Source organism: Poecilia formosa, unplaced genomic scaffold, assembly GCF_000485575.1.
Source record: "Poecilia formosa unplaced genomic scaffold, Poecilia_formosa-5.1.2 Scaffold28, whole genome shotgun sequence".
NCBI classification, from domain to species: Eukaryota; Metazoa; Chordata; class Actinopteri; order Cyprinodontiformes; family Poeciliidae; genus Poecilia; species Poecilia formosa.
In genome coordinates this window covers 1286515-1297435 of record NW_006799967.1, presented here as the reverse complement: position 1 = coordinate 1297435, position 10921 = coordinate 1286515, and the positions used below count along the sequence as shown (strand labels likewise).

Sequence of the window (10921 nt, the reverse complement as noted above, 5' to 3'; positions counted from 1 at the left end):
ACTAACATACTTTGTGTTTTGCTCTTTAGGTTGCTATGGCTTTATCTGGCCAGCAGGTGTCACTGTGGTCTGCTAGAATTTGGCTTTATTTCTTTACACCTTGATGAGAGCCGTTCAACAGCAGCGAGACTTTTTAAATTTATAAACACAAATTTATCTGAAGATGAGCTCTATAGGAAATTACTTTAGGTACAAAATGAACATAGCTTGCATCTGATATAAAATAAAATATGAAAAAAATGACTTGTGAGCATCCTCTGGTGGTGCTTATTATGCATGAAATCTGCTACGTTTGAACTTTGACCGCCTTTAGTACCCTTCATCCAGAAATGCTCTTGGCGTGCCGTCTCAATTTTGGTTTTCACTTCAAGCTAAATGACATTAAATGAAGGAATATTTTGGATAAAGTTACACATTTTTGCCTGAAATCCACAGTGCAGTGGGCTGAATAATGTCTCTTAAAAAGATGTTTTATTCCAACACACATTATGTTTTCCAACTCCTAAAGGTCAGCGGAGCGTCCTCCGGTACCTGAGGTCACCCCTGCCAAAGTGAATACCAGAGAAGAAGAAGAGGAGGAGGAGGAGGAGGAAGAGGCTGCGGCAGAGGAAGATCAGGAGGAATCTCTCATGGTTCCTCAGCTCAAAGTAGCAGAAGACGGCTCGCTGATTATTGATGAAGAGAGGTAAGCAGAGTTCTTCACAGTGCGTTATGATCCCTCTTTGTTTTGCAATCAAGTGATGTTTGATTGTTTTTCTTTTTTGTGATTTATCAAACCTCCTCTCAGCTTAACGGTGGAAGTCCAGCGAGCCAAAGGGCCGAACCCGGCGTCCGACAGAGACCCCATCTTTGAGAGAGGCTCCACGACAACTTACTCAAGCTTCAGGAAATCAAATTACTCCAAACCCTGGTCGATTGAAGGTTCAGCCCACACAGATTGTCGTTTAAATTTATTGCATGGCTGTGATGCGCTTGAATTTATTTTTGACATATCTCTGTTGTGTTTGGTTTTCCTCAGAGACCGACATGTTCTACCTGGCAGTCAGCATGGTGGGGACAGACTTTTCCATGATTTGCCAACTGTTTCCACACAGAGCTCGATCAGAAATAAAAGTAGGATTATTAACTACTTGTAATATGTGTATTTACAAGACATAAAGAGGCAAGTCACAGGCGATCTAAATGTACAAGCATATATAATTTTTCAGAACAAGTTCAAAAAAGAAGAGCGAGAAAACTCCTGGAGGATCGACAAAGCTTTTAGTAAGTGCTTGTAGTGTGACAGTAGGTGAGTAATGATTGATGAATGTAATTTAATGGGAAATTTGCTTCTTAGGAGAGAGACGAAAACTGGATATAGAATACTTTTCTAAGCTGCTGGAGAAAATTATGGAGTTTCAGAGAGAGAAGAAGAAACTCAAGTCACTTGTTGGGAAGAACAACAAAAGGAAAGCCAGAACAAAGCCAAAGGGTAAGAAAGGGCCTCAGCTGTTTTAAAGGGGTGTTTCATAGGTTTGTCTCATTTCTAAATTGTCTCATTTCTAAATCTGTGCTTTTATTTACAGACAAGAAACCGGCAAAGAGTCTGAGTGACGTTGAGGAAGAGGATGAGGACGAAATTCCCGACTTGGAGGAAGAGCAGGAGAAGGAGAACGAGGACCAGTGTAACGAAGGGGAAACTCCTGCTTCTGAGCCGAAGAAAAAACGCAAAAAGAACGGGGAGGAAACGAATGAGGAGAAAAGCAAAACAGGTCTTTAAAGGAAAAATCTGACTCTTGTTTTTATAAGTTTGTTCCATTATGACCAGTAGAGATGGACCAGTCAGAGATTTTGTAGTTGAAAAAGGATTTCACTTCAGAATTAAGAGTATTATAAAAAAAAAAAGATAATATTGTAAGCTGTTTTTCAAAAGTAAAATCAGCTGGTTTTGGACAACCAGCTGTTCTCTCGAACTCAAAAGGTGTGTTTGTTAATAAATGTTCGAAATGTCCCTTTGATGTTTTGAGTCTTCTTTTATTTTTTTTCAGCTGAAGTACCCGAAAACTCGGAGGCGACACTTCCTGAGAGCCACACCGATTCAGAAATGTAATGCTGCGCAGTAGGTATGAACGCAACACTTTTTTGAATGAAATTGAAATTGAAACTTTTTGGTTTGCTCTAACATTTAGGTCTCCAAACGTAAACACAACCAAGGATCCGGTCATCAAGCCAGCCAAGCTGTCACGAGCCAGAGCACCAAAACCGCTCCTGCCTTTGGGCCTGAAGCGAGGCAAAAAGGGGAAAAGTGAAGAAACCCAGTCAGATAAAGGAGATACGAATGCGAGTGAAGAAGAACAGGTTATTAATTTCTATTTTGAGCCATCAAAATGTTCTTTATGTTGTAATTTTTTCTTATTTAAAGCCTGTTTATGTTTTAGGTGACTAAAAATGAATCAAATGCACGCAAAACTAGTAGGGAAAAGTTTTCTGGCGATGACATTTCTTCTGAAGAGGAAGAGGAAACGGTAAAGCATCAAGGACCCACCAGGTAAATGAATCCATCTTTTGCCAAAATAAATGATAGAAGACCCCAACTGATTAATTTCTAATCCCCAAGTTATTTACAGTACAACATACTTTTGATCATTTGATTTGTAGATATGGAAGAATCCCCAAACCCAATCTGGCCTTTGCTTATCCTAGCAAAGATGAATTGCATTCCTCTGAAGCAGAAACGTCTTCAGCCTCAAAGTCCAAACCCAAAGTTGCTCTGAAAAGAGGCAAATCACTGAAACCGCAATCCGACCAAAAACCCAAGAAATCCAAACTGGTTACTCTCAGATCCTCCAAGCCAGACTTTAGCGACGACGAGGACGAAGATGAGGAAGATGGATGTTGCAGCTCCGTTAAAGGCATCATGTCTTCTGGCCTGCACTCGCTGAATGCTGTGATTTCAGAAGTGGACGACCCTATGGCCGAGGTAGGAAGCAGAAAATCCCCCACTTAAACGCCACCGAGACGCATCGTTCATTTCCGTTTCTCCTCCAAACATTGTTTGTGTTTCAACTATTTTTTTCCCCTTTTTTTCATATTTTACTTTACATGTTTTAACCCCTCCACTCTTGACCCCTCCCATTCCTATAATTAGCTTGATATCTTGGCCAGTATGCCTGATATGCTGGGCATCTCCCAAGATGCACTGTGTCCTGATTCATCTTGCCATCAGACACAGTATGAGACAAGCACTGCTGAAGCATGTGATCATCAGCTGGACCTGCTGGTTGTAAGTCATGTATGATTAAACTGTGCTGTGTTAAATCTTAATCCCCAGTTACACCTAGTGTTGAATTTATTCTTTCTCGAGTCCAACCTCAGATGTTCAGTTTAGATCAAATTTATTCCAATGTATTATTTGTTTGCTTTGTTTTTCATGAGTTATTACTGCAGTAGTTTAGCTGTTTTGTGAAATACTTTGACCTATAACACAATAAGTTTTAAATGAAAAAAAAAACAACAAATAAAAAGTCTTTATATTTCTTATAACCCGAACTAAAGAATCACAGCTCCTTAGTATCAACAATGACGACTTAAAGAACCCGTACAGATTCTTTAGTATGGTTCCATTCTACAAGTCAAAAGAAATAAAAGTTCAACACATTTCAAACAAAACCGATTTGAACACCTACATTAACATCTTCACACACATATTTTTAATTTAAATTTTTTTGCTGAACACAGACACAAGTAAGTGAATTTAACTATGCAAAACTGCTTATGCGAGTCACAAATCTTGTTCTTTATTTTTGTGCCCTTGAGTTTTTCCACGATTTTTTACACTGGAAGTAGATTTGTGTCTTGTGGGTAGTGTGAATGCCTGTACAGCAGGGGGCGCTGCCAAACTCATAATAAACCAGAAATACTTCAGGCAGATTTGCTAAAAAAGACGAAACTGTTTCTATGACTGTTTTAAAAATGGCAAAACAATATTTTACATACAATAACTAATTAAAAGAAAATATTTATATTGAGCTAAAATAATAGACCCACTGCACAAAGAAATAAGGTCTTAGTTATAATAGACCTGTTGTGGTTTGGCCTTCCATAATCTGGTTCATAGAAATAAAACACAGTGATGCCCGATGTATCGGCACAAACATCTGTACTTGCTGATGTTTGTCACTTTTTAACATATCCTATTGTCCCATAATTAAAACCACACTAATATTGACAACCAATATCTATTTCCATCTTATTGTCTTTTTTTTTTTTTTTCGGGCGAGTGAGGGGAGGAAGTCGGCCATTTTGACAGAGATGATGATATACGATATATAGTCATAACAGTAATTCTAAAATCAGATCTCAATATCGACCCAATTTTTACATAAGTGCATTCCAATTAAAACACATAGTTTTGAGATAAATTAAATGTACTGTTGTCTTGAAAGTCAAATAACATGCACATTCAGCAATGTGTTACATTTACAGCTTACAGTGCCTTGTAGACGTATTTACACGTCTTGATTTGATGAAATACTGCGTAACCGTGAGATGGAGATGGAAATTTGTACATAGTTTTTAAACATGTTTGTGGTTGTGAAGTGACATTCTCAAGAAGATCAAGGAGCATGAATACATTTGTAAAGCACTGTGTACTGCTGTGAAGATTATGAAGAAGTGTAACTGGGGCAATTGTGCATATTTTGTGTGTCTGTTTCTTTTTTTCTATTGACATTTAAATCTCTTTTTTTTCTGTTGCAGGATGTTATCGACATTATTACCTCAGAACAAACAGAATGTATGTTATAAGTTCATTCTTTGAAGCCTCTGGTGAATAGAAAGTGCAGCATGTTTTCAGAGACTCATTTATGCTTTTGTTTTTTTAACACTCAGTTTCTCAGGATGACAGCTATAATGAGGCCGCTCAAACCCTCTTGACCATCGGCAAGGTTAGTCACGTCTGTATGTCAACACAGGGAGAAGTGACTACACAAGCCTCTGCATCAGGTAGGAGCATCAGAAACCACTGAATTCCTCATCTACGTTTGGATGTTGCTTTATTTAAGTTGAGTTAATGTATACAATGTTTAATTTCAGGAATGGCAACGGATGGGAATAAATCAGACCACTTGGATGAGCAGATTGTGGCTGATGCGCAAAGTGCTTTGTCTACTGCATGTTCGCAGACAGGCGGAGAAATTTCAGAAACTGTTGCTGGTGTGGACCCAGGAAACCTAGAAATGAGGCACAGCGATACATCTCATGTTAAAACCACTGAGCCAAAATGTGAGGAGCTAAAGACTGCACAGAGCTCAAATAACAATTCTCCGTCAACCAAGGTGGCGCGCTTTTCTAAAGTGAAGCCAAAGCCAAACCTTGGGCGATCTTCAAGGACCGCACCTCCAACGATCCAAACGGAGATTTCCAAAAAGAAAGAGGCTGAAGAGAAACGCTCGGTTGGTGCTGTTGAAGCAACCTCAAAGAGAGCAGACTCTGATGAAGCATTGTTAGAAGATGGTGATTCTTCTAAGGAAGTTCGACTAGCAGAAGAGAAATCTGGGAATTCCTTGATCACACAAGGTTGCTCCATGTCTTTATCCCAGGTTGAATCTAGTGGGAACGAAGTTGCCAGAGGTACAAACTCACCCAGTCATAAAGGTGCAAGTGTTGCACCTCGTGACAGAACTGTTGAGTCTGATTTAAGCAGCTCTTTGGAATCCAAGTCAGAGTTGACGTGTATTGTACCAGAGCCATGCACACCTTCAGACTCAATCCAAGACAGCAGCAGCAAACATCCTCCTGCTGAAAAAGCTTTACCTGCCAATCAAAAGAGTATGGGTGTTTCTGCACCTAGAAGGAGTCGGTTGGCAAAAATCAAACCCAACCTTCCGCAGATGTCAAGAACTGCAATGAATAAATCTCAGACTGCAAAGACAGACCCACTCACTACGTCAAACTCAGAATCCCAAAAGCAAACCATACCGGATGTGGAAACCCAATCCACCAGCTTTTTGTCAAGAAATGTCGACGTGTCCCCTCAAGCAGAACATCAGAATACTCTTAAGGTTCTTTCTAGTCCAGAAACACAAGTTGAATATACATCAAATGTAGAATTAGCTGCAGCCCCAGAACAAAGTTGTAGTCATGCTACATCGATCTCCCCTATAGAAAACAAACCAGCTAATAAACAAGAGAGTAATCTCACATCTGCTCAGTTGAGAAGAAGCCGTTTGCAGAAGGTTAAGCCCAAACCAAATCTAACCCAGACTTTAAGAGCTACAGTAACTAAACCTCAAGCCACAGAAGACACAGCAATCAAAAGTCCTACAGAGTCGACATGGATTCACTTGGAAGACACCCACTGTGTTTCAAGGTTGAACCCAATACTGGCTTCGGACTCCATTCGTGTATCGACAGCAAAGCAGGTTACAAACAAACCTGCATCTACTGAGATTGTTAATCAGGTCAACATTGAACATTGTCCAGTTGACCAAGGTCAAAAGCAAACCAGCACCGAATCAAGTTCGGCTTCCAAGTCCACAGATAAAGCTTCAGATTCTCTCGATGAAACAAGTGAAATTAGTTGCCATGGTGACATGACATCACATGTTAGCCGAACAAACTTTGATTCTGACCAAGACCAACGCGGTGAACCTGCTGGGTCTGTAAGACCTGAGGAAGAGTCGGCTGACTGCAAACCTGACGGGGAAAATGCAGCTTCTGAACAGCCGAGGCGAAATCGATTATCAAAAATCAGACTTGGACCTAACATTTCTCAAGCATCAAGAACTTCAAAGCTGAAACCTCGAACATCAGAAAGCCAATCAGAGAAGCACGCAGATCCTGAACCGGACCCAGACCCAACATGCGGCCCGTCTTCGGACAAAGAAAGTGGAAATAATAATCCTGTGATGGAATTAACTCCACCTCTTACCTCTGAATCTTCAGAAATGAAAAAGACACTTTCTGAAGCAAAGAAGCAAAACTTTAACGTCAATCCTGAACTGATTAAACAAGAGTCAACATCCAGTGAAAATCTCATAGGTGCAACATCTTCAACCTTCAGCAATAATAGCCCAACAGTTAAAGAACCACAGTTTAACGAAGGGTCAAACCTTAATTCAGGAGCAGATCTAGAAAGAAGCAACGTTTCAGCTTGCTTTGCACCCTCTAAAGAGTTACAAGTCAGTCAGAAGGAGGATAAAGTGCCATCTGCTCAGCTGGTCAAAAGGAGTCGATCACAAAAACCTAAACCAAATTTATCACAGACCTCAAGACCTGTAAGGTCCAAAGCCGATGACAAATCTGAAGTCCAACCCCAACTCGGTGCACAGCAGACAACCGCAGAGAAAGAGAAGTATTCTGAGTTCACAGATGCAAACCTGACAGCTCAAGGTGGACCAAGTGAGAGCATAAATGTTTCACAAACAGTTAAATTGGCAATAATCAGCAGTGCAAAGATGGGCAGTTCAGCCCGAGACCAGTCGGAGCCTTGTGTTGCTTCGGCCCTTGATCAAAAGGATGACAAATCATACGCAGGAAACTCAACAACTACGGAGGCTGTAAGAAGACCTCAAAGCAAGGCCTCTGAGCAGAATAGAGAAACTGAGGAAAAAGTACTAACAAATGTTGAAGTTTCAAGTTCAGCTGTCACAGAAAAAACGCCTCAACGAAGGCAGCGCTTTTCCAAAGTCAAACCCAAGCCCAATTTAGAAAAAAGCTGTAGAGTTGCAGTCAGAAAGCTTCAGTCCGATGATCACAGCAGACCTCTTGAAGACCAGAGTAAAGGGATGTCGTCTGTTGCATTGGAGCAACCGCTGGAATCAACTGAGGACAAAATGTCAGATAAAGACCCAGCAAACACTGACTGTCTGTCATCTGGAGATTGCAACTTGGCGATTAAACCGAAACCCAACCTGCGCTGCAGCGGACGTCTTCAGCAAACCCATCCAGCTGGAAACACAAAACCAACGGAAACAGGTTTCACGGTTCTCCTGTTCTCTGAGCAATTCTGACTGGTTTGGATTCAATAACTAATGGGATTTAAACCATTTTTCTTCTCTTTTCCACAGACTCTGACAGTACTTTGCAAGCCTTTGGTGCCTCTAGGGAAATCAAGAAATCTGTATGTGAACTTAAAGCCGACACCCATGATCCAGAAAAAGGAGTCCTTGAGAAATCGAGTGAAAAAGACTCAGGTGCAATTGATTCTCATTCCTCTGATAGTCGTGTTCAGCCACAATCTTCTTATGGGGTAAATATGCTTCTTTATTAACAAGACTCTTTCTCAACAATGTTTTTTATTTCTTTTTTTTTTAAATAAAGCTAAATGGCAACTATTATAGCAGCTTCTTCTACAGGCAAATTTGGCTTGCTTTTTTGTAAGTTTAAAGTGAAAGGTGTTTTTTTTTGTCTTTTTTTTTTATTATTCAAAAAGTCTTGTGTACAATTGTTTCAATCCATTTACCTTGCCAACCCTTAACATAATTCAGTGCAACTAATTTGGCTTTTTGAAGTAATCTAATTTGTAATTAATCCCAATATAATCCAGCGGTGAAAATAAAATTTTGAAGATCAAGGAATTATTTTTTTTTTTTAAATCGCAAAAAAAAAAAAGCTGGAGTTTTTCTTTGTTCTTGACAAAAACTCAAAATGTGGAAAACACAAGGGGTGAGAAATACTTTCCCAAAGACTGTAGAACAACCTCTGACTAAATAAGTCTGAGAAAGCGTGCTTTGTAGTGCTGAGTGTCGGCACTTTGATCAGCGATGGATTGTACTACACAAAAAAACGCCGTTACTTTCCCCTCAAATTTTCTCCCTTTGATTCCTTTAATCCCAGCATAAAACATCAAGTACCGAGGCGATTCAGAGAGATCCGCTCATGTCACAGAGTAAGTCAGAGATTTTCTCCCGCTCGCGTCGATTTGTTTGAAGTTTGCTTTCTCTTTCCTGTTGTTTTTTTTTTTTTTTTGACTGAATTATGCCTCGCTCCCTCTCAGTGCTGCCAGAGCAAGTGCCTTCAGATCCAGACGAGCCCTTTTTCATCCTCTCCCTGACGGAGATCCCGGTCCCCTCAGCAGGGGAAGTGGGAGCGAGCGGAGCCCAGAACCTCTCTTATCTTCCCGCAACAGGTGCATCGGGACAGCAGCCGAGGTTCGTGTCGGCTCTCCGTCCGGGGAAGTTTGGGGTTGTTTAGTTTCGTTTCTGATTCCCCCCACTTCCCCCATTTCTTCTCCCTTTGCAGTGTTTCTGAGGTGAGTTTGAGAGCAGAAGAAAACCATCCGGAAGTTTCTGTTGAACCTAAAGTCCTCAAGAACTCCGTCGCTGAGGCGAACGAAACAGCCGGTGATGATTTAGGCGACAAGGAAACTCGTCTCAGCAGGTGAGGAAGAAAATCGGAGTAATTCTCCAGATTGTCAGGTTAGAAACTTTTAGTTTAACTTTATTTTCATTTGTCACAGGAAAGCCAAAGTTTCCGCTTGTGACGTTTCCGAAGCGAGCGTTTCTGAAACGAGGAGTTCCAAGTGTAGAAAAGCAGCAAGTAGGAGAAATCAGAAGAAAACTCCAACCAAAGCAGCACAGACATCTTCAAAACCTGCAGCCTCTGCATCAAATTCTAATATTCCCAGTCAAACTAAAGCAGCAGAGGCAGCAGCAGAGGCAGCAGCAGAGGCAGCAGCAGAGGCAGCAGCAGAGGTGCTTGCGGCACCAGTTTGTGCGCATATTGACCCGAGGTCTTCGTCTACGGTAAGGAGGAAACAGATTTGTGTTTGCTAATGTTTGTTCTCCAACATGAGCTTTATAAAACCTAAATGTTTGCTCTCTGTCGCAGGCTTTCACTTCCCCGGAAACGGAGAGCGGCTTTGTCGACAACGAGCCTACGAGCGTGTCGCAGTACTTCCTGAGTGACATCTTCACAGAAGTTGATGAGGGATAAAAGCCGCAAAGCACTTACAGTTCCACTTTTTTTTTTTTTTTTTTTTTTTTGACGCTCTTATATCGTTTCTACAGTGGTTTATTTAAGGTTGTATTTTATTTTTTTTACTCTTTTTTTTTTTTTCTCAGTTCTTTTACCAGATGTATTTCATAAACTTTAACAAGCACTTTGAATGTGTACAGATGTACTGAAATGTGATTTTTAAGCTTCTGTCAGTTTAAATACAAATGTGAAACGTTGTAAATATGGCCGACAGAATGAGGGAGACTGAACACGTGGCAGCTGACTGACGCTTTACTATCAGATTTCATAAACCAGCTGTGAAAATGTAAATATTGTGCAGTAGAACTGATTTTTTTTTCTCTCTTTTCTCCATGTCCATACTTTTTCAGACTTTAGGCCGTCATTGGTTTTGAATAGAAACTCCATAAGAAGAAGACATGTTTGCATATATTTTATTTATTTTTTTTCTGTGTTCATCGAAACTTCAAAAGATGTCATTCTGTAAAATGGACCAGATCCAATGTTTTCCATATGTAGCTGTGTGTGTCCTGACTTGTACAGATGAGAACCAGTCAAAATATTATATTTGATACCTTGAACTACTTACGTTTGCAACTTGAACATCCAGTGTGTGTGTGATATTTTTTGAGGCGTGCAGATGATTGCACAATGCAACCAGAAGTTGGTTGCCACAAAATATTAAATGAATGCTTTAGATTTATTAGATTTAGTGACTTGTTTGGTCCTGTTAAAGACTCTGAAATGTGGGGAAAATGATTAATAACACCAACAACATTGTAGCATTTAAGTGCTTTATGATTTAATATAAGCAACAAATATTTAATTGAATTAATTAATAGAAATATGCTTTTCAGTTGTAGTTGCTTTCTGCTGTCAAATTCCCTCTAATGTCACTGGAATACTAAATATTTCTCTGAAGTGTGACGTCTTAAATAAAACTGTCAGCCACTTCACTGTCTGATGTATTTGTTATTGTCAGCCA

The 10921-nt window shown here is 40.2% G+C and overlaps 1 protein-coding gene across 1 annotated transcript; it reads left to right on the top strand.

The window, feature by feature from the left end:
• Positions 1 to 35: 35 nt before the first annotated feature.
• Positions 36 to 10889, top strand: LOC103135938 (transcription factor TFIIIB component B'' homolog). The gene is made up of 21 exons (XM_016669818.1): positions 36 to 67; positions 509 to 685; positions 788 to 921; positions 1019 to 1113; positions 1209 to 1263; positions 1337 to 1471; positions 1566 to 1751; positions 2028 to 2085; positions 2169 to 2337; positions 2418 to 2527; positions 2638 to 2959; positions 3128 to 3262; positions 4738 to 4774; positions 4870 to 4983; positions 5074 to 7956; positions 8049 to 8230; positions 8818 to 8869; positions 8978 to 9131; positions 9223 to 9360; positions 9440 to 9725; positions 9811 to 10889. Exons 1-21 carry the CDS (start codon positions 36 to 38, stop codon positions 9913 to 9915), a joined length of 5559 nt encoding a protein of 1852 aa, XP_016525304.1. The 3' UTR covers positions 9916 to 10889.
• Positions 10890 to 10921: the final 32 nt, after the last annotated feature.

What these genes read in the sequence shown, in the direction of transcription:
- LOC103135938 (XM_016669818.1), top strand. Translation starts at nt 36, where the DNA reads ATGGCTTTATCTGGCCAGCAGGTGTCACTGTG. An exon ending in TACCTCAGAACAAACAGAAT is followed by an intron (nt 4,775 to 4,869) that starts GTATGTTATAAG and finishes TTTAACACTCAG; the next exon opens with TTTCTCAGGATGACAGCTAT. An exon ending in AGCCACAATCTTCTTATGGG is followed by an intron (nt 8,231 to 8,817) that starts GTAAATATGCTT and finishes CTTTAATCCCAG; the next exon opens with CATAAAACATCAAGTACCGA.